General features: G+C 40.9%; 1 protein-coding gene across 1 annotated transcript in view; it reads right to left on the reverse strand.

Moving 5' to 3' along the window:
- Positions 1–4,751: 4,751 nt before the first annotated feature.
- The window catches only part of DNAJC27 (DnaJ heat shock protein family (Hsp40) member C27), a 40,564-nt gene continuing 24,173 nt past the window's right edge, over positions 4,752–21,142 (reverse strand). Inside the window, exons 4-7 of the mRNA XM_060117719.1 lie at positions 18,922–19,086; positions 18,163–18,285; positions 12,143–12,303; positions 4,752–8,599 (exon numbers count right to left, since the gene is read on the reverse strand). Coding sequence (XP_059973702.1) covers positions 8,467–8,599; positions 12,143–12,303; positions 18,163–18,285; positions 18,922–19,086 — 582 coding nt within the window. The 3' untranslated portion in view covers positions 4,752–8,466. The remainder of the gene's footprint in view (positions 8,600–12,142; positions 12,304–18,162; positions 18,286–18,921; positions 19,087–21,142) is intronic.

Genomic DNA, 21,142 nt, shown 5'->3' on the forward strand with positions numbered 1-21,142 from the left:
TTGTAAGTTAACTACATTTTCAATATTTTGAATATTTAATATTCAAATATTTAATTATTAAAATACTTAATATTAATATTGAATATTGTCAATATTAAATATTATTTATATTTGATGTTTTAATTTTTAACAATTTAATTAATAATTTATTAAATAATTAATATTATTTAATATTTAATAAATTAAATATTTAATAAATATTAAATAAATTTAATTTTAATTTTTTAATATTTTCAATATTTAAAAAGTTTAGTAAAAAAACCTGCTAGGGCTTCCCTGGTGGCGCAGTGGTTGAGAGTCTGCCTGCCAGTGCAGGGCATGTGGGTTCGTGCCCCGGTCCGGGAGGATCCCACGTGCCACGGAGCAGCTGGGCCCGTGCACCGTGGCCGCTGGGCCTGCACGTCCGGAGCCTGTGCTCTGCGGTGGGAGAGTCCACAGCAGTGAGAGGCCCGCGTACCGCAAAAAAAAAAAAAAAAAAAAAAAAACCCTACTAGTTCATAAAAACACACATACATAGATAATATTGCAGCATTTTTTGTAGTGACAAAAAGCTGGAAACAAAGTCCGTGGCTGAATAATTTATGGCATAACAATACCATTACTATTACTATTATTCAGCCACTAAAGAGACTGAATTAAATCTAAACCAATTGACTTAAGATTTTTATGAGGTACTGTTGAATGAGAAGAGAAAGATGCAGAAAAGTGTACATAATATGATCTCACTTTTGTAAAGCCAAAAAAAAAAAAAGGCAACCCCCACCCCCCGCAAAAAAGCAGCCCTATTTATATCCATGTAAGTAACATGGTACAAGCAGGAACAACATTATTTATGAGTGTGAAGCAGAGTATTTAAAAATTTGGAACTTTAGGCTGGCAGTGTACACTGAGAGCCTGGGTTCTGAAGTTGGGCAAGCTTGGGTTTGAATAGCTTTCTATTTGGCCTTGAGCAGGTCACTTAACCTCTCTGACCCTCAGTTTTCTCATCTGTAAAATGGGGATGATGTTATTAAAGACATTCATGTTCTTGAAAGTCCTTTGAATGTTTCTGTCACTGGGAACTTCTCTTTGGCTATCTTTCTAAAATTATCTAATAATTTTTAATATCTAATATCTTTCTAATAATCCTTTTTTGGACCCAGCTTCCTGTCCCATCTCATCAAGTCTTTCTTTTCTTTTAGGCAGCCCCAACCCCTAGAAGTCTTGTTCATTTCTTATGAAGAGCAGCTCGGCTCCGTGCCTCACCACGCAAAGCCACAGTACTTTCCCTTATACCTAAAATTTCACTAGGATGCTTCATTAAACAGAGCTCCTGTCCAGCACTGCCAGCAGTACAGAGTGCCTGGCAGAAGCTCTTAACTTTCCTTGAACCTGATTACTTTCTTGGGCAAGGCGCTCTCCTCACCAGCATCTGTGAGCAGGAGGGAATAGTGTGGGGATTTATCATCTTCTGATATAAATGCTGACGTCTCCCCTAGGAGACAGAACTGCCTGGTAGGTTGCTTTTATATGGCGTGATGTTAAAAGCTTGAACTTTTATAAATTTATCCTAATAAAATGTTGCTGTTAAATAAAAGTCTCATATCGGAGTTCACTAGAAATATAGGGTTCTGTCGATAAAAAGCACTTGACAACCACTGACTTGGGGCTTTTCTATTTTCTCCCTGCTAGTCAGATCCGAGATAGTTTCTTTTGTTTTCTTTATCTTTCCTTTTAAACAACTTGATGTCTTTCCTCTCTTTAGTATTTATTTCATTAACCTTTTTGTTTTCTCTCATGTTCTGAAACCAGCAGAATGTTCACATCCTGATATCTGAGGCATGAGGCACCTCAATTTCTCTCAGTCATAGCAGACTCTTAATTTCTCTTCCCTAGAACAAATGCTTTCATGGACTGCATCTGCTGATTTTATAATTATCACTAACAACTAACTGTTTTGGATGCATGGAGAAATAATTTTCCTAAAGTCAACTGATCACAATTTTAACTGGGTGATATCCGAGGTATACACTATTTACTTAACTAAGACAACAACTGAGATTCTAGATATTTACCCCTCCAGATGAACACAACCTTATGAACTGCTGTGGAAGGATATATTACTATTTTAATTATTAATATAAAACATATATAAAGAAATTCCTTAAGTCTAGTACTATTTCCTCCAGGCCAACAGGAAAAACAACTTTGTATAATGATAATGGTTAAGTTCTCAAGAAAAAAATTAATATAGCATTTTAACAACCTACATGATCTTTAGTATGTAGTAGCAATCAGCGTATTAATTGCAAAACTGCATATCTTGAAGAGCAGTCAAAAAATGCAAATTTGCCTCTTCAGAAATAAACCTACAGGAAAAAATAAACTTTCTTCAAAACTTCACAAATGAGGGCTTCCCTGGTGGCGCAGTGGTTGAGAGTCCACCTGCCGATGCAGGGGACATGGCTTCGTGCCCCAGTCCGGCAAGATCCCACATGCCGCGGAGCGGCTGGGTCCGTGACCCATGGCCGCTGAGCCTGCGCGTCTGGAGCCTGTGCTCTGCAACGGGAGAGGCCACAGCAGTGAGAGGCCCGCGTACCGCAAAAAAAAAAACCTTCACAAATGAAAAAGAACAATGACAAGAATGTAAGCTCCACAGGGCAGGGATTTTTGTTGGTTCTGTGCTCTGTTACATCCCCAGTGCCTAGAACAGAGCCTGGCACATAGTAGGTACTCAATAAATGCATGGTGAATGAATATTAACAATGAAGTTTGATTAGAAATTTAAGATATTATGGCACTTAGCTGCTGGTGCAGGGGTTAGGAATCCACCTGCCAATGCAGGGGACACGGGTTTGAGCCCTGGTCCAGGAAGATCCCACATGCCGCGGAGCAGCTAAGCCCGCGCGCCACAACTACTGAGCCTGCACTCTAGAGCCTGCAAGCCACAACTACTGAGCCCACATGCCACAACTACCGAGCCCACATGCCACAACTACTGAAGCCCGCATGCCTAGAGCGTGTGCTCCGCAACAAAAGAAGCCACTGCAATGAAGAGTAGCCCCCGCTCGCCGCAACTAGAGAAAGCCCACGTGCAGCAATGAAGACCCAATGCAGTCAAAAATAAATAAATTAATTAATTAACCAATTTTTTAAAAAAAAGAAATTTAAGATATTAGAAGTACCCCTGATAGACAATGGGTCAAATGGAAACAAAAAAGCTAGATAAAATTGTGCATCTTAAATTGATCCTGAAACAAAATGAATAAACCTAATTTTTCTTCTCAGTTTACAATTGGTTATTCTTGGTTTAAAACATAGCCCAAGGGCCTCCCTGGTGGCACAGTGGTTGAGAATCCACCTGCCAACGCAGGGGACACAGGTTCAATCCCTGGTCTGGGAAGATCCCACATGCTGTGGAGCAACTAAGCCTGTGCACCACAACTACTGAGCCTGTGCTCTACAGCCCGTGAGCCACAACTACTGAGCCCATGTGCCGCAACTACTGAAGCCCGTGCTCCACAATGAGAGAAGCCACCTCAATGAGAAGCCCGTGTACCGCAATGAAGAGTAGCTCCCGCTCACCGCAACTAGAGAAAGCCCACACGCAGCAATGAAGACCCAACATGGCCAAAAATAAATAAATTAAAAAAAAAAACATAGCCCAAGACTTTAGTTGAAAACACCAAGCATTTGGATATATTTTAATATATAAAATGTCATAATATACTTATCAAGTACTGTACCTGTCTATAGACCATAGCTTTCTCATCCCTGCTCATGATCCTTAATGTCTATTATTTTCTAATATTCTTTTAGTTGCAAGTAACAGCAAACAAACTCCAGGAAACTTAAGCAGAAAAGAGAAGAGTGGAGATTTATTAGAAGGATTCTGGGGTGCTGATGGGCTTGAAGAACAACCAGTTCAGGGGATCTCAGGGGACTAGAAGGAAAGTCTTAGCCATCAGGACTCTGACTCTTTCTGAATGTCTGTTTCATTCTCTCAAATTTTTTCTATGAGGTTGGAATCAAGGTTGCCAGCATCAGCAGGACTCCTCCTATCTTCCTCTCCTGAGAAAAAGTTTGTTTTCCTAGATCCAATTAGAAAGATCCCAGGGAGGGATGCCAATTGGTTCAGCTTGGGTGACATTCCCATCTTTTGGGCCAATTTCTGTGACCAGGGAGGAAGGGCGGGTCATAGGAGGATTTGGCAACTCCCCTTTAGAACACGTTAGCAGTATGGAGAGGATAGAGCAGTTCCCCAAAAGAGTGGTGGGCGTTCTCAGGTGATAACGAATGTCATTCATAATGAAAATTAAAGCTCTTGTTTGAAGTCTTCAGAGATAGACCGCCTTCTGTGGGTTGGCCCTACAAGGCTTTCACTTTCAAATTTGGGTTCACAATAGTCTGTTACTTAAGGATTCTTGTTGTCCAGGGACTAGTTAGCTGAATTATTAAGTTATTCAGCCAAGATCTGCATTATTAAAATGAGATAACAATAGTTTCATTTGAATTAAACAGGCACACATAATATTAGTATCTTTCTTTAAGAGATCAAAACACTTTCATCACATTTAATTAAGGTTAGCCTGAGGGACCAGTGAATAAAATTTCCTCCACTTTACCCACTGGCAACTAAAGCAAGATGTCTTATCTATGATCTCAGTTGGTAAGGAACTGGATTGGCTTCTAGACTAGCATGTTCTACATTAAGGACCAGTATCTCAACAAATAAGTGCAGCCCACAGACCGATCTTTGGCATTTGCCTTTACTTTATAAAAATACACAACTTAAATACATATGACACTCTCTATACAAGACATAAACAGCTGTTAGATTTAACATTTTCCGTTAGTTCAACAGAAAGCAAATATGTCAATTACTTTGTAAGAGCAAAGGGTTTCTTTAGAGACTGTGCATTCCCGGCTCAAGGGCAGACCACCCCGTGGGCCACTGATGCAGGAAGCTCACCCAAACTGTACAACTTTCCAGCAAGTCATTTCACCAACATGGCCTTTATTGCACGGCTTCCTATTGCACTGCTTGTCAGACATAATCTAACTTACCCACACCACAAGTTTAAGCTTTAGTCTTCTCTAGAAATGCTTAATGGAAAAACCAACGTATAAACAGTAATAACTGTCTCTTACAATTGTGCTAAGTACCAATCATGAGAAATATGAACCCCTCTTCACTTTGCAAAACTTGCAATGGAAGGTGGTTAGCTGTATTTCACGGCTAAATTCCTCTGCAAAAGTTTTACAAAAACGTTGGCAGACTCCGAGTGAGCTATATGGAGTGTGGTGGAGAGGGAGTGACATCCCAGGGCCCACTGAAATTGCTTATAGGACAGGCACTGTTCCTGTCAAAGTCAATGTGCGCACGGCCCTACCCTTTCGAACTTGAGACTGAAATACCTCCCTCCCCCTCGAGATTCTGTCATTGCTCTATGAGGAACAGCTACCTCATTACTGATTCAGAGCTTACAGGGGCTGCCCATTTACTCTGGCTTTCTTTCAGAAATTTCGCTGCCTTATCTGTGGCTCATTTAGCAAACAGTGAATTATGTACTAGTTTATCTGTATAAAGAAATATTTACCAGTTGAGAATTCAATGCAAAAAAAAAAAAAAAACTATACTAGAGTGAGTTTCCTGAGGTAAATGTAGGCCTTAAAGAAGAGAGTGCAATCTACAGACTTATAGCAATTTATCTTGGGTAGCACCAGAATACCCCCAAGTCTGGACTTTACTGAGCACACATTTATGTGAAGAAATAAAATGACAATGCTGAAGTAAAAGAAATGTTGACAGTTGAGAATATCAATTCAAAAGGAGGCAGGAAAGAGGAACGGAGGAACAAAAGGAGGGTATATTTTAGAGTTCTTAGGTAGGTTGGACAATTAATTTCAAAAGCCCACAGGTATTTCTAACAAGTTTTAAAAGTGTTCATTCTTGGTGACTCAGATGCAGAAGAAATGGCTTTTCTTGAATAAGAGCTGTTCGAACTTTTTATTCTTTTTCGAAAAACATGACTTTCTATAAAAATTTTTTTAGCCACTGAAATTATTCTGCTAGTTATTACTCTCACTGATGTATTGTGCAATCCTAACTGGCTGAAGAATTTTAATAAGGTTGAACTACAAAGTACATATTTGCACCAAGAATTTAAATTAATGCACAGAGGTCTGTAAAATTTTGTATGAAGTTACTTTTCATTGCAGATCAGGCTTCATTACTTCTTGCTACTCAAGGATTATGGAAATCAGAAAAATTCTAGGACCCTGAAGCTTAACTTTCTTTTACATAAATGAAGTAGTACATGGCCATCCTTAACGTTAACAATCAAGGTGCTGGGAACTGAGTCTCAAGACCTACGACTCAAGATCAGGCTAAATTTCAACAAGTCACTCACTATATAAGGCTATGAATGGAAGCACTAAAGAACTCTCTCTGCTATAACTGCTCGTCTGCACCATGAAGTTGAACAAGGTGACCAATCTAGTGTTTAACAACAATGATGAAAACTGGCACCCGTTTTTACCCAGGGCCACATACTCAGCGACCTGTCATGTCTATTTGGGCTGACACCACCATGCACAGGCCCTCATAAATATGACCCTCCTAAGTCCTGCTGTAAGAACAGATCTATGTTTAATTACTTCAGGCACGATGAAGGCCTTAAGCAACATTGAGGCCCCGAAGAACTTTGGGCTGGAGTTCTACAGGCCCAGAGCTAGTTAAAATTAAAAGGCCAGAGGAAAATCCCACAAGAAATCATACTCGTATCTCAACTTATAGAAAAAAAAAAAAGCATTCAATATCACTGAGATGAAAATTCATACTAGAAAACAATGCTCTGACAACCAGCTCAATGCAGCTCAAGGGCAGCCACACAAAGCAAAGCTGCCTTGACGAAGGGAAGAGTCCAGAAGACTGCAGTAGGCTTGAATTAAACGAAAGTGGTTTTTCTTCTCCGGTGGTAAGGTGAATGCTCCTTGGCGATCAATATGGAATAGCTGTTTAAAATTCACAGACAGTAATGTTTTATATACTTTAAAGCCCCAGTTAGTGCAGCCTGGTCACAGCTAAATATCTGAGTAACATGAGAGTGATGGTGTAACGAGCCACGCAGTGACACTGGGTCTGTAAGCTCTGGAAGAAAGGCTGATCCTCACACTTGATCTTCATCCACCCCTTGGATACTGAGGAAGATACTACAGCAAGAGAATGTATTTCTCTATGTGAAATTAATTTTCATAATCTGTAGCTTAAAAATATTACTAATCAGAAATTTGTAACCCAAGCAAAAGTAACAGAGATTCTTCTCACACAGGACTTAAGATCTCTCTGTCCACCACCCAAAGGATCCATATTTGTCTCTGGTCAACCAGGCCCAGGTGAAGGCTGCACAGGAGGATGGAAGAGTCAACAGCTGGAAGGCACGGATTCAAGGAAACAGAAATGGCAGCAGATGTGGACAGGAAGAGAAGAGGGAAGAAAGAGGGAAGTAACACTGATGAGGAAGTGAAGAGGAGGCCCAGCACCCCTGCCTTTCCCACCTGCTGTGATGCAGAACGTGATGTAGAAACAAAGAAGGCACAAGCCTCATATGGAGGCTCCCCTAGGGCATCAAACATGCCCAAGCCAGGCCGGCCGTGCCCTCTAGGCATGTGTGCTCAATCTAGTGTGACCTGCAGGCACTACTGTCTTGGAGTCTGACTCCTGATTCCTAGGCGATGATGCTCCCTAGAGCTACCAACACCCACTTCCACGGCCGGGGAGAGGCCTCAGATTCAGGGGCAGGCTAGCAGCAGCCAGTGTACCAGAGCTCGCGGCCGCCGTCACTGCCTTTGCTCTCTTAGGACTGGCTGGTCTCTCCCCCTGGTGGCTGGAGAAGGGGAACAGAGTGAACGTCACAAAAGGGCTGCTCAGTTCAGAATCGTATCACCTCGTTTCACTTCCAAAGGGCTGCCAAGAGTTCATTAACTATAGATTGATGCTTAAAATACTACCTAAGAAACTCACTGTAAAAGGGGCAACTTGCTTGTGAGGTCACCACACTTTCAGGGATTCTGCTACGTCTGCTTCCATTTTTGTTTTCTTCTCTGATGATGAATTTTTTTTAAAAGAAAAAGTGAAAGGATCCTCCTATCCTCCTTCCAGAAACCTCACGGACTTTCCTGAGCAAAGTACCTAAGGGATGCTACACTGACAGAGCTAACAAACTCATGAGAAAAAAATCTTACATCATTCAGAAGTAGGAAATGAATGGTAGTGTGTAAGTGGCGCTTGGTTCTCTTCACTTCATCTCTGTGCAAAATGTCTATGGCATGGTAACAGGCACCCGAATTACTGATTTACAAATGACAGCACATGAGCGAAAAGAGCTGTAAGATTTTGTGGAGGAAAAACCCATGTTGGCTATTTTACCTCTAGGGAAAGTCTGTTTGGACTTGAGGCCCACACTTGTCTTTTTTTTCTACTTTCTATTTGATGTTTTTCAGTAGGGCTGTTCGGGCATTCACAACGGCTTTGAAGGCATCTTCACTACCAGGTGCTACACACTTGTCAGGGTGAAGCAGCACAGCAAGTTTCCGATATGCTTTATTGACTTCATCTCTACGAGAAAAAGCAAAGCTCTATGTCAGTATCGAGGTCAGCCCCCACCCTCCACCCACTGCATTTTAGCTGTTTGGATATCATAATATCTCTTACAGTAAGCATATCCCAAATAAATGTTACCCTTTCTCAAAGGCGGGACTAAAGGACTAGGAAACAAACAATGCACAAATAATATGTAACATTCAAGTAGAAAAATATAAAATGCAAAGTGAGTATACAAACAAACATGATCAGATGAAAATAGTACTCGGCACTTCACAGGCACTCGGCGTTTGCCGACGGAAGCACTGAGGACAGGGGCCATCGGGGCAGGCCCCCTGGAGGAGGGTTCTGGAAGAAGGTTGGTTCAGGGATTGACACAGTGGTGGCGAATACAGAGCAGCAGGGAGAGAACCAGCAGAGGCCAGGAAGGGAGCCGGAGCCCGCATGCAGTTCCAGGAGGAAACTGCACTGGGAAGTAACAAGAAACAAAGTTGGCCAGGGAGCAGGGGTCAGTAAGTGAAGGGCCTTGAAGGCAAGACAACAAAAAAGTTGGATGTTTAACAGTAGGTGTTTCATGACAAAATGGTGCTGGGAAAGCTGTTTTTGGAAGTTAGGAGACAGGTAGGAGGTTGTTACAATAACCCAAGCATGAATACGAGGGTTTAGATTAAGGTGTTTGTGGAAGCCAACAAGGGAAGGCAAAAGAGATAACAGAGACAAAGTCCTGGCAGAAGCAGATGATGAGCTGGGTATAGGGGTGGAGAAGACATGAGAAAAAGGGCTGAAATGAGTTCCAGGGTCATGGGGAATCTAAGGCCTCGGGGAAGACGGCGGCACCACTGACCAAGAAAGAGCCCCTGGAAAGGGGTACCTGAGAGTTACAGTGAGCTCCCTGAGACCAAAGAAGAAACAGGAGAGAATTTAACGGTATCTAGAGAGGAAAGGAGCAGTACGATCAGTGTTTCACCAAAGACCAGGGAGCCCCAGGAGAGACCTCTAAGGAGCAGGGACTGCTGGGGTGGGGGCTGGAGACCACCTGGCCCTGCAATTCTCCCCGCTCTTCATATCCTCAGGTGTCAGGCCTCTGAGAGGCTTTCAAGTGCCCAGCCACTCCCCTGGTCAGAGTCTGGCTCTGTCTCTACCAGATGGTTTTATTTCCCACTTCCCTTTTGAATTCCTTTTGTAATTCAAGGTTCTTGTTAACTTATAAGCCTGGATTTGGTGCTTCCCCAAATCTCCTTTATTCTTTATCAGAAGGACTTCTAGTCTGGCTCTCCAAATCAGGGAGATGGTCTTTGATATCTTGGATGTGATATCATGTTTGTTTGTATACTCACTTTGCATTGTATATTTTTCTACTTGAATGTTACATATTATTTGTGCATATGTGATATCTTACGTGTCAGCTTGGGGAGACTGAGGTCATAGGGCTATGTTAACAGCTGTCCATGTCGCAGGCATACGTTCTAAGGCTTCTTCTGCTTTCTGATCTTAGAGGAGTCCTTCTGAATTTTCTTGTTTTACCTTGCATGTAGCTTTTCTACATAGATAATTTCGATATTAGCTAATAAGAATCACATTGTCCCTAAAAGACTCTCTGTCCTTGAGGCAGTAACGGCATCCTCTCTCTTTCCCATGAGTGAGTCTTGGGTTGGGCCCCTCTAGCCACTCTGCTTCCCGAGGAAACATGTCCATATGGGGTTAGTGGTTAGGCCTGGTACCTTTCAAGAATTCTGGATAGCAGGAGAAACTTTCAAGGAAAATTTTAGAGAAATAAGACTGAGTCAGGTGTGTAAAAAATATATTAATTCTACTGAAGAAGATTTTTCTTAAAGTTCAAGAATAGTAAACATAGCACTGAACAAACATTAAAACTCTCTATAACTTAAAAAAAATGTTTTTAGGGAATTCCCTGGCGGTCTAGTGGTTAAGACTCCATGCTTCCATTGCAGGGGGCACGGGCTCGATCCCTGGTCAGAGAACTAAGATCCTGCAAGCCGCACGGCACGGCCAAAAAATAAAATAAAGGTGTAGTTAAAAGATAAAATAAAATAAATGTTTTTAGGTTTTGCCCAAACGTGCTCATGCCATACAAATTAGTTTGATAGACCCAGAGGAACAAAGGTAAGAAAAGAACATGTTATATTGGTTAGGGATATGGAAATTATGGAGGACCTGTAAATTTTCGGAGATTCCAGTTAACCACAATGAATAAGTAAGAAACCAAAAGTTCCTTTTTCCCTAATGATTATTGTTCTAAGTTAATTAGTAAGTAATAGTTTCTTAGTTATAGAGCCAATATCCCTTGGAGATGAAATGGAAGAATTTAAGATGTGACTATGGAAATCTAAAAGGACATTTAAAAGCCACCAATTAATTTTGTGCTATGAGGTCATCTGAATTCCTTCAGGTGTTTAACAACTCCTCAGTAATGCCTGGCAAGTCCAGGGAGACCAATAACTGTCTCCCTTTTCCCCTCCTCTCTTTCCTTCTGGACTCAAAGATATGCTATGAGACCAAAATGGAGGAGATACTTAATGCTGTTGATGCTGACAAGGCTATTTCAAGAGCTACTTTTTCTTTTGTGGGAATCAAGGTGAAAAAGTAGAAAGGGGAGGAAAGCTATGGTGCAAAAGAAAAAGGTCTGAGAACTCTAATAATACATATAGTAACAGTATTATTATAGCATTAAAAGTTATATAACAATTGAAAGTTGTTAAGAGAGTAGATTCCAAGAGTTATAATCACAAGGAAAAAACATTTTTTTTGGTATCTATATGAGATGGCAGGTGTTAATTAAACTTACTGTGGTCACCATTTCACAATATATGTAAGTCAAATCATTATGCTGTACCCCTTAAACTTATACAGTATTGTATATCAATTATATCTCAATAAAACTGGGGGGAAAAGTTATATAATCATGCTGGATAATGATTTATTCTTTCACAAAGAGTAGTGATTATATTTCCTTTTCTCCCAAATAATTATTTTGGATAAAATAAAATAATTTAATATAAACACACACAGATGAGGAACTAGCAGGATTTCTGACAGAGATAGAAAGAGACAGAGACAGGCAGACACACAGTGCTCAGGGTCAAGAACCAATTCTACCACTAACTCCTGAGGTCCTTGACTGTGTTTTTAGTCTCACTGAGTCCCAGTTTTCCCACCTATGAAATGAAATGTTTGGACAGGTTGATTGCTAACACTCTTTCCTTCTCTAAAATTCTATGATTTAAGAATTCTCTTTTTTTTTTTTTTGAGGTTACATTAGCTTCAAGGCTCTTAGTCAACAAAAGCAGAGCATATAATTTCAGAAGGTACTTATATAATATACAAACCACATAGTTCCCACATTAAGCAACTGTGCCCTCTGTTTTCTCCCTTTGGTATTCACTTAATTCAGTGAAGGAGCATTATTAAGTAATCTAAGATATTTCCACACATCTTCATATTTCTAGCCAATTACAAGAAGATATCGCACTATAATTCCGATGATTGAGTCTTTTTCTGTAACAGAAGGCAGCACTAATATCTGAGAACACTGCTTACCTTGAGGCCCCAGGTTTGACTCCCAACATGTCCCAACTATCTTTACTATTTCGAATTCTGCGAATGGTGTCTGCTTGTTCTTTGCTGAAACTGGCACTGTTATTTGTGATAGGACGTTTCCCGCCATTTTCACATAAATCAACTATGGATACATAAAAGGTCTGCAAAAAGAAAACACATCCCAGAGGAGAACTGATTTTGAGAAAATAGGAATTCCTTCTACATCAAATTAAAGAATTTTAATATATTCCAATAACTTAAAATTCACAATAAAGCAAACGTACTTTGGAAGATTTTTTTCTTTCATACTATACATACATATATGTGTGTGTGTGTATATATATATATATATATTTAAGCACACAATAAGGATAAGGAATAAAATTTCAATGGCTTATAATCCTACTCTCAGATAACCACACTTGACATTAAAAACTAGTACATGAATATTGTTAGAAAAATTCAAATAGTAGGAAAAAGTGTAAAATGAAAACTGTCTCCCTACCCCTCAAGTTCCTCTCCTTGAGGTAACCATTGTTAATATATTATTTCAGTATCCTTCCAGAATAATTTTCTATCAGTACCCAGTCCATACACACATCCAAACCCTAAGCATTTACATAAAAGAGAGCAGATTAAACACACTGCTTAGCACCTTGCATTTTTTTTTCACATAATAATAAATCTTGGAACCTTTCTCTAGCTGCATATAGACACTTTCTTCCTTCTTTCGTTTAGGATTTTTTTTTACATCTTTATTGGAGTATAATTGCTTTACAATGTTGTGTTAGTCTCTGCTGTATAACAAAGTGAATCAGCTATATGTATACATATATCTCCATATCCCCTCCCTCTTGCGTCTCCCTTCCACTCTCCCTGTCCCACCCCTCTAGGTGGTCACAAAGCACCGAGCTGATCTCCCTGTGCTATGCGGCTGCTTCCCACTAGCTATCTATTTCACATTTGGTAGTGTATATATGTCCATGCCACCCTCTTACCTCGTCCCAGCTTACCCTCCCCTCCCCTCCCCAATTCCTCCTTTTAAATGACTGTTCAGTATTCTACTGTGTGAGTATACCATAATTTATTTAACCAACTCCCTATTCTTGGACAGGTCAATTGTTTCTAGGTTTTTTCACAAACAGCGCTTTAGTGAATATTTTTTTATGTGTATATATCTCTGCACACTTGTGGGAATACTGCTTTTGGATAAATTCCTAAAAGAATAACTACTGAATGAAAGTGTACGTGCATTTTACTTTTCAATTTTGACAACTTTCATACAAAAAGGCTATACCAGTTTATACTCCCATCACTGTGTATGGGAGGGCCTATTTCCCCACACCCTTGTCAACATTGGGCATTATCATACATCTTCACTTTTGCCAAGCTGATGTGTATCTCACAGTTTTTATTTCATTTCTTTAATTATAAGTGAAATTGAGTATCTTTTCATTTGCTTATCAGTCTTTTCTTGTTCTGTAAACTGTTCGTATTCTTTTCCTATTTTTATAATGTTTTTCAAAGTGAAAACTATTTTTTGATCCTGCTCATATTTCATGCTCTATGCACTATTATTGTTGTTGAATAACTTCACTCATAAGACTAATTTAATACACTATGGCTGCTTTTAAATTGACTTATCTCCTCATCCCTCCATTTCTTTTTTAATCTCTTCCTCTTTTTTTCCAGATATTTCTATAGTGCCTATTATCATCTAAAACTTTTATCCTTTTCTTTGACTCCTCTTTCTTATCTCCAGTATTAGCTAATAAATTTGGCAACCTAAACAAGAAGCCTTGACATGTGAAAAGGGGTGTCAAAGGAAAAGCCATTAGATACCAAGACAAGAGAAGTGTTAACTTAGTTTTAGTCTGTCTTAATACTGCTCTGTGTTAACAGTGTAAGATAAAACCAAGTTCCTTCCTGACATAAAGTGTCTATTAAATATATAGAAAACAAAGAAAGTATTGATTAAATTGAACCAGCAGGAAAGCACTACTTCTAAGTACTTACAGAATAGTTTATTACACTCTGTTACCCTTTTTTTTTTAAAGACTATCCATTAGTTCTACCCAAGATTAATCTAGAAAAATAAAAGCAACCTAAAAGGGATCACAGTTCACAAATGTTTGCTTGTGCTATGTATCAATAAAGTTTTCTTCTAGTCTGTAAGTTAACCTAAAATATAAACACTCACAGATTTCTGAGGGCACAAGCATTTACTCCTAACACATACTGTTACAGAAGGCTAGCTGTGGTGATATAGAGAATGCTAGAACTGAAGTCAAAAGTCTGTTCAAATTCCTTGTCTGAGTGCCAGCCATGTTGGAGTAATGGGTACTGGACTGAACCTCCTGCCATAAACTACTATAAAAGTGACCAAATATATGAGGTAACTCTTTTCAGGTAGTGAACAACAGCAAATGCAAGACTGCTCCTTGGTCTTCTACCTGGAGTCCAATTCCTGACCCTGTCACAGAAAGCCAGAGTCTGAGCAGACACAAAGTCCCACTGAGCTAAGGAGGCAGAGGTGAGAGCTTGAGGATGCTGAAGTGGCTAGAATCTGTGGAGCAGGGCCTTAGATAGGAGGGAATTGTGTGGAGTTGGGCCCCAGAAGTCCATGTGAGGGTTCCCTACTAGGTTGTAGCTGAGCGCTAGGCTATAAATACATAGGATGAGATCACCTGAGGCTTATCAGATAATAGCTACTAAGGGGTTGAGAACAGAACTGACTAGTGGTGTGAGGGGAAGAGCCATCCTGGGGACACCAGAATTTGGCCTTGCCAGAGGAGAGAGACTGCCTTAACATCTCATTAATACCCCTAGCATCTAGCTGAGACACCCAGAAAGGCTTTGCCTTAGGAGTTAGATTCATTCTAACAAAACCTAAAACCAAGAACTGACAAGATCTGCGAGGGGAACAGGATTTGCAGGCTGAGTCCTGCCAAATTAGAAGGGCTTGGGAAACACTTTGGGTTTCCTTCAGATCCTTGCTATTAAAGCAAAAAGTCAAGCCTACACAAGTTCAATGTAATCTGCCAATAACTGAACTGCCTGCTGAAACAAGAACCAACATTCTTCTGAGGAAAATAAACAAATCTAGAGTCTCTATAATGTATTGTCTACAATGTCTGGTGTTAAATCAAAAATCACTACTCATACAAAGAAACAAAAATGTGATCCATAGTCAAGAAAAAAGCAGTCCATAGAAACTGAACCCAAGATGGTTCAGATATTGGACAAAAACTGTAAAGCTGCTATTATAACTATTTCAAAGAGATAAAGAAAAATATGTTCAAAATGAGTAAACAGAGAATCTCAGCAAAGAACTGGAACTACACAAAAGAACCAAATGCAAATTCTACAACTGAAAAGTAGTGAATTGAAAACTTCACTTGGTAGATTTAACAGCAGATTGAAATCAGATCAATAGAGACTATGCAATCTGAAAAACAGAGGAAAATGGAAGAAAAATAAACAGTCTCAAGGACTATGGGAAAAAATAAAACGGTCTAATATATACGTAATTGGAGTCCCAGAAGGAAAAAAACTGCCCAAATTTGATGAAAAACACCTGCTTACCAATCCAAGAAAATCAACAAACCCCAAGTAAGATAAATATAAAGAGAACCACACCTAGGCACGTAGCACAACTGCTGAAAATCAAAGATAAACTCTTGAAAGTAGCTGAAGGAAAAGAAGGACATATTATATATAAAGGAATAAGAGTAAGAACAGGTGCTAACATCTCATAGGACACAATAGAGGCCAGAAGAGAATGAACCAGTGTCTTCAAAGTGCTGAAAGAAATTTAATCTCTAACAGTTATTTATACCTCTTGGACAAATCACTACTACTCTTAGATGTCCTCATATCTGAAATGAGAATGATACCTGCCACACATTGTTAAGAGTCTCATATGAGTGAAGCATGTAAACTTCTCCAGAAGTTTAACTGGTTAATTTAATTTAAATGGTTAAGTATCATGATTGCATACATATAGGTACAAACTATGTACCTATATAGTCTATGTATTCAAAAGAATAGAAAAGTGGCAAACCAATATCAACCTTATTTGGTCTTGAAATAGACACTACTGATGCCCAATTCAGCCTGTCAGCCAAGGATAAAACCTGTCTTCTAGTAGGAGGGGTGACATCTTGTTAGAAGGAAATTCAGCACAAAAGATTAAATAAAATCCCACTTGATAATTAAGAACAACTCTTTATAGTATAGCTACATTATTTGAAATGCTAAAAATTCCCAAAATATCAGATATATTCATAAGAAAAAATGCATTATTCATGCCACCACTTAGTTTCAAATGTGTCTATAATTAAGAGTTGACTGGACTTCCCTGGTGGTGTAGTGGTTAAGAATCTGCCTGCCAGCCTTTCTCACCTTCTGAGATGGCCCACACTCTGTCTGTGAAGTGTGTTTCTCCCAAGGCCGCTCTCACCTTCTGAGATGGCCCACACTCTGTCTGTGGAGAGTGCTTCTCTCTAAATAAATCTACTTTAGAACTTACCTGGAGGCGCAGTGGTTAAGAATACGCCTGCCAATGCAGGGGACATGGGTTCGATCCCTAGTCCGGGAATATCCCACATGCTGTGGAGCAACTAAACCTGTGAGCCACAACTACTGAGCCTGCACTCTAGAACCTGTGAGCCACAACTACTGAAGCCCGCATGCCCTAGAGCCCGCGAGCCGCAACTACTGAGCCCACGTGCAGCAACTACTGAAGCCCATGTGCTCTAGGGCCCGCGTGCCACAACTACTGAACCCGCGTGCTGCAACTACTGAAGCCTGCACACCTAGAGCCCATGCTCTGCAACAAGAGAAGCCACCACAATGAGAAGTCCGCACACCACAACGAAGAGTAGCCCCCACTTGCCACAACTAGAGAAAGCCTGCGCACAGCAATGAAGACCCAACACAGCCCCAAAATAAACAAACAAACAAATAAATAAGTAAGTAAATAAAATCCACTTCTTACCTAAAAAAAAAAAGAATCTGCCTGCCAATGCAGGGGACATGGGTTCGAGCCCTGGTCCGAAGATCCCACATGCCACAGAGCAACTAAGCCCCTGCGCCACTACTGAGCCTGCACTCTAGAGCGCACAAGCCACAAGTACTGAAGCCCGCATGCCTACAGCCCGTGCTCCACAACAAGAGAAGCTACCGCAATAAGAAGCCCAAGCACCTCAAAGAGTAGTCCCCGCTCACCACAACTAGAGAAAGCCCACACGTAGCAACGAAGACCCAAAGCAGCCAAAAATTAATTAATTTTTTTAAGAAAAAAAAATTAAAAAAAAAAGTTGACTATAATTTGTTGTAGTCTCCCCCCTTAAAATTATTCTAGATTAGTAAATTCTAAAAAATGACCATCTACTCAGGTTGCCATGTTAGTCCATCCTTCTATTGCCTACGTGATTGGTGAGACCGAACTTTTACATATGACTGGCTGGATTCTGCAATGATAGTCTCCTGGTCTCTAACTGTACCCCCATGGGCTATGATATAGGATTATATTAGCTATGGCAAGGCAATTTTGCCAAAGTAATGCCTTCACTTGATTATGCATACAAACGTAACCAAAGGTGGTTTTAAAGAAAATCTTTGTCCCATTTAAGTGAGTATATAATAAGTGTTGTTAAACTTGATGATCATCAGGATCACCTAGAGAGATTTTTCAAAATACAGGTTCCTCGGCTCCATCAAAACATTAAGCTTCCGGTAGGTCTGGAGCCCAGCAATTTGTATTTTGAAGAATTTCCCCAGGTAATTCTGATGAGCAGCCAGATCTGGTTTAAAACAGACAGCAGACAAATATCACACATACACACACACTCATTCTCTCCCTCTCTCTCCCATTCTTTCTTTCTTACTAGCTTTGGAAAAGAAAGAGCTTATTCTAATGAGAAATTCCTATTACTATTTTGCTTCTCATAATTTACACTAACATTTGGTATGGTCAGCCTTGACACAAACTCTAAAACAATAAAATGCTAGGTTACCTGGAACATCTCACTGATTCCTTCTCCAGTTTGAGCCGAAGTTTCGAAGTACAGGAACCCTTTGCTTTCAGCCCAAAGACGTCCTTCACTTTCATCAACACAGCGGTGCTTAGCACAGTCGATCTGAAATCAACAGTTGGGGGCAGGGGGAGAGAAGAATCCAACCTTGTCCCACTAGAATAGGCCCAGTAGGTCTCTGTCAATCCTTTGCTGAGGCAAAAACTATTCTTAGGTGAACCCCAGCACTAGCATATAAAATTATCAGGAACAAAAAAGATGAAAAAATTACTTATATTGAATGTGGACTGATTTTCTGTGGCGAAACCACAAGTGCCTGATACCAGCATTCTCCCTTGAGAACACTGCTACTGCTCACCTCTGTGAAAGCTGGCTTCATCACATCCGCCACACCTGAGGGCCATGGTCTGCCCATCACACCTTTCCACAGTCCACATTTCACCTAATTGCTTCCCCTTCTCCAATCAGGTCAGAGTGTTATTATTAGGCTCCACCTCTCCTGCTCAGTCACCAATATCCTCCCCAAGTATGGCACCCGTGACAAAAAATGGCTAAAAATCCTGATGTGCCAGGTTTTATTTTTTAATCGTTTTTGTTTTAGGGACCTTTGTTTTGAAAAGCTGTTGATTCCTATATTACAGATTGCAGAATTTTTTTCTTTTTATTTATTCCCCAAAACTCAGCCACACTCTTCCCATAATGAACCTAGAAAGTTAAGCATACCATTTCCAAAGCAGTTACCTTGTTGGCACACACTGCAAATACAATATTTTCCATGTTTCCATGAGGTCCAAGATCTTGCTTCATTTCTGCCAGCCATGCATCAAGGGCATCAAAGGAATCTTTCTGCCCAACATCATAGACCAGTATCACACCCTGTGTGTCCTTGTAAAACTCATTACGAACCTTTACATAAAAGAACAGGTGCACAAAATGTAGGTATTATGATTTTATAAAAGTATATCTCACAGTCACTGACTTAGCAAAGTGTGTTCTTTTGTGTATCCATAGTGTTTTCTAATTGTACTACTGGCCTTTGGAGGGCTTTTTATAAAATCAAAGTAACATAATAATAATAAAAAAAGTCTCTTAGTATAGAAGGACTTGTGATAGAACTAACGGCCTCCTGCCCCACCCCTCCTCACCTCCAGTTCCACTCCCCAGAGGCGACCAATCTTTAATTGTTGTTAGTAGGCCTTTAAAAGAACACAAATTAGGGCCTCCCTGGTGGCGCAAGTGGTTGGGAGTCCGCCTGCCGATGCAGGGGATACGGGTTCGTGCCCCGGTCTGGGAGGATCCCATATGCCGCGGAGCGGCTGGGCCCGTGAGCCATGGCCGCTGGGCCTGCGCGTCCGGAGCCTGTGCTCCGCAACGGGAGAGGCCACAACAGTGAGAGGCCCACATACCGCAAAAAAAAAAATAAAATAAAATAAAATAAAAGAACACAAATTATATAGCATTCTTCTTAAGGAGAACTAGGAAGGTGAATGAATAATTAAAAAGAACTTAAGGCAAAAAATGACACAAGTATCAGCAGTAGGTACAGCCATTTATATATCACATCCCAAAGCTGGCTTCCCCCAGGATGCTAGGCAGAACCTCCCTATGACTCTTGGGTCTCTACAGCAACTCTAGAACTCCAAACTCTGAGTGTCTGTGTGATGCAGTGGAAAAGAGCATGGGCTCTGGAGTCAGATCTGGGTTCACACTACTTACTAGTTGTGTGATCTTGGGCAAGTCACATAACCTCTCTGCATCTCAGTTTCCTCATCTGTAAAATGGGGATAACACTACTTACTTCACAGGGTTATTAGGATTAAGTGAGATAATGAAAGCAGAGCACCTAAATACTACCTGGAAAAAAATGTGTATCAGCACCTTCTCCCTTCCTTCCTTGCATTCATTCTGACTGTCCTCCTTTGATGTTCTTACTAAAAATGGCAACTGAGGACTTCCCTGGTGGTGCAGTGGTTAAGAATCCACCTGCCAATGCAGGGGACATGGGTTCGAGCCCTGGTCCGGGAAGATCCCACTTGCCATGTAGCAACTAAGCCCGTGTGCCACAACTACTACTGAGCCTGTGTTTCTAGAGCCCACATGCCACAACTGAAGCGTGCATGCCTAGAGCCTGTACTCCGCAACAAGAGACGCCACCGCAATGAGAAGCCTGTGCACCGCAACGAAGAGTAGCCCCCGCTCGATGCAACTAGAGAAAGCCCGCGCACAGCAACGAAGACCCAACACAGCCATAAACAAACAAACAAACAAACAAATAAATGTTCCTTTTAAAAAAAATGGCAACTGACCTCTGGGGCATATCTTCAATTCTGGGAAGAGGCAGCATGAAGTACAGGGCGCAATAAAGTGGTAGAGGCGCTAACGTGACAGGTTAGGCGGATAAGGAACAACACTGACAGACTGGGTTTTTTTTTTTTTGCGGTACGCGGGCCTCTCACCGTTGTGGCCTCTCCCGTTGCGGAGCACAGGCTCCGGACGCGCAGGCTCAGCGGCCATGGCTCACGGGCCCAGCCGCTCCGCGGCATGTGGGATCTTCCCGGACCGGGGCAAGAACCCGCGTCCCCTGCATCGGCAGCATCGGCAGGCGAACTCTCAACCACTGCGCCACCAGGGAAGCCTAGACTGGGGTTTTCAGGCCAAAATTCCAGTAAGAATCCTGAGGGAGGCCATGTATTATACGTTCTTTTCAGAAAATTCCAGTAAGTACTCAGACTCACACTGGATATGTAGTAAGAATGGAGACATCTCTCACACATCTGGCATGAATTGTCTATAGGTTTCTGAGCATAGAGAGACACCTGGACCAAGAATATAAGTGCCTCTTAATTTATATAAACATAGAAAGCTATCCCCTAAAATCAAAACCAACAAAATTGGAACGAATTTAATGTGATGAAGTCCAGGAAGGTGTCTTCTACCCTCAGTACTCATGGCCCTTAGCCCT

This window comes from Mesoplodon densirostris, chromosome 14 (assembly GCF_025265405.1).
Source record: "Mesoplodon densirostris isolate mMesDen1 chromosome 14, mMesDen1 primary haplotype, whole genome shotgun sequence".
NCBI lineage: Eukaryota > Metazoa > Chordata > Mammalia > Artiodactyla > Ziphiidae > Mesoplodon > Mesoplodon densirostris.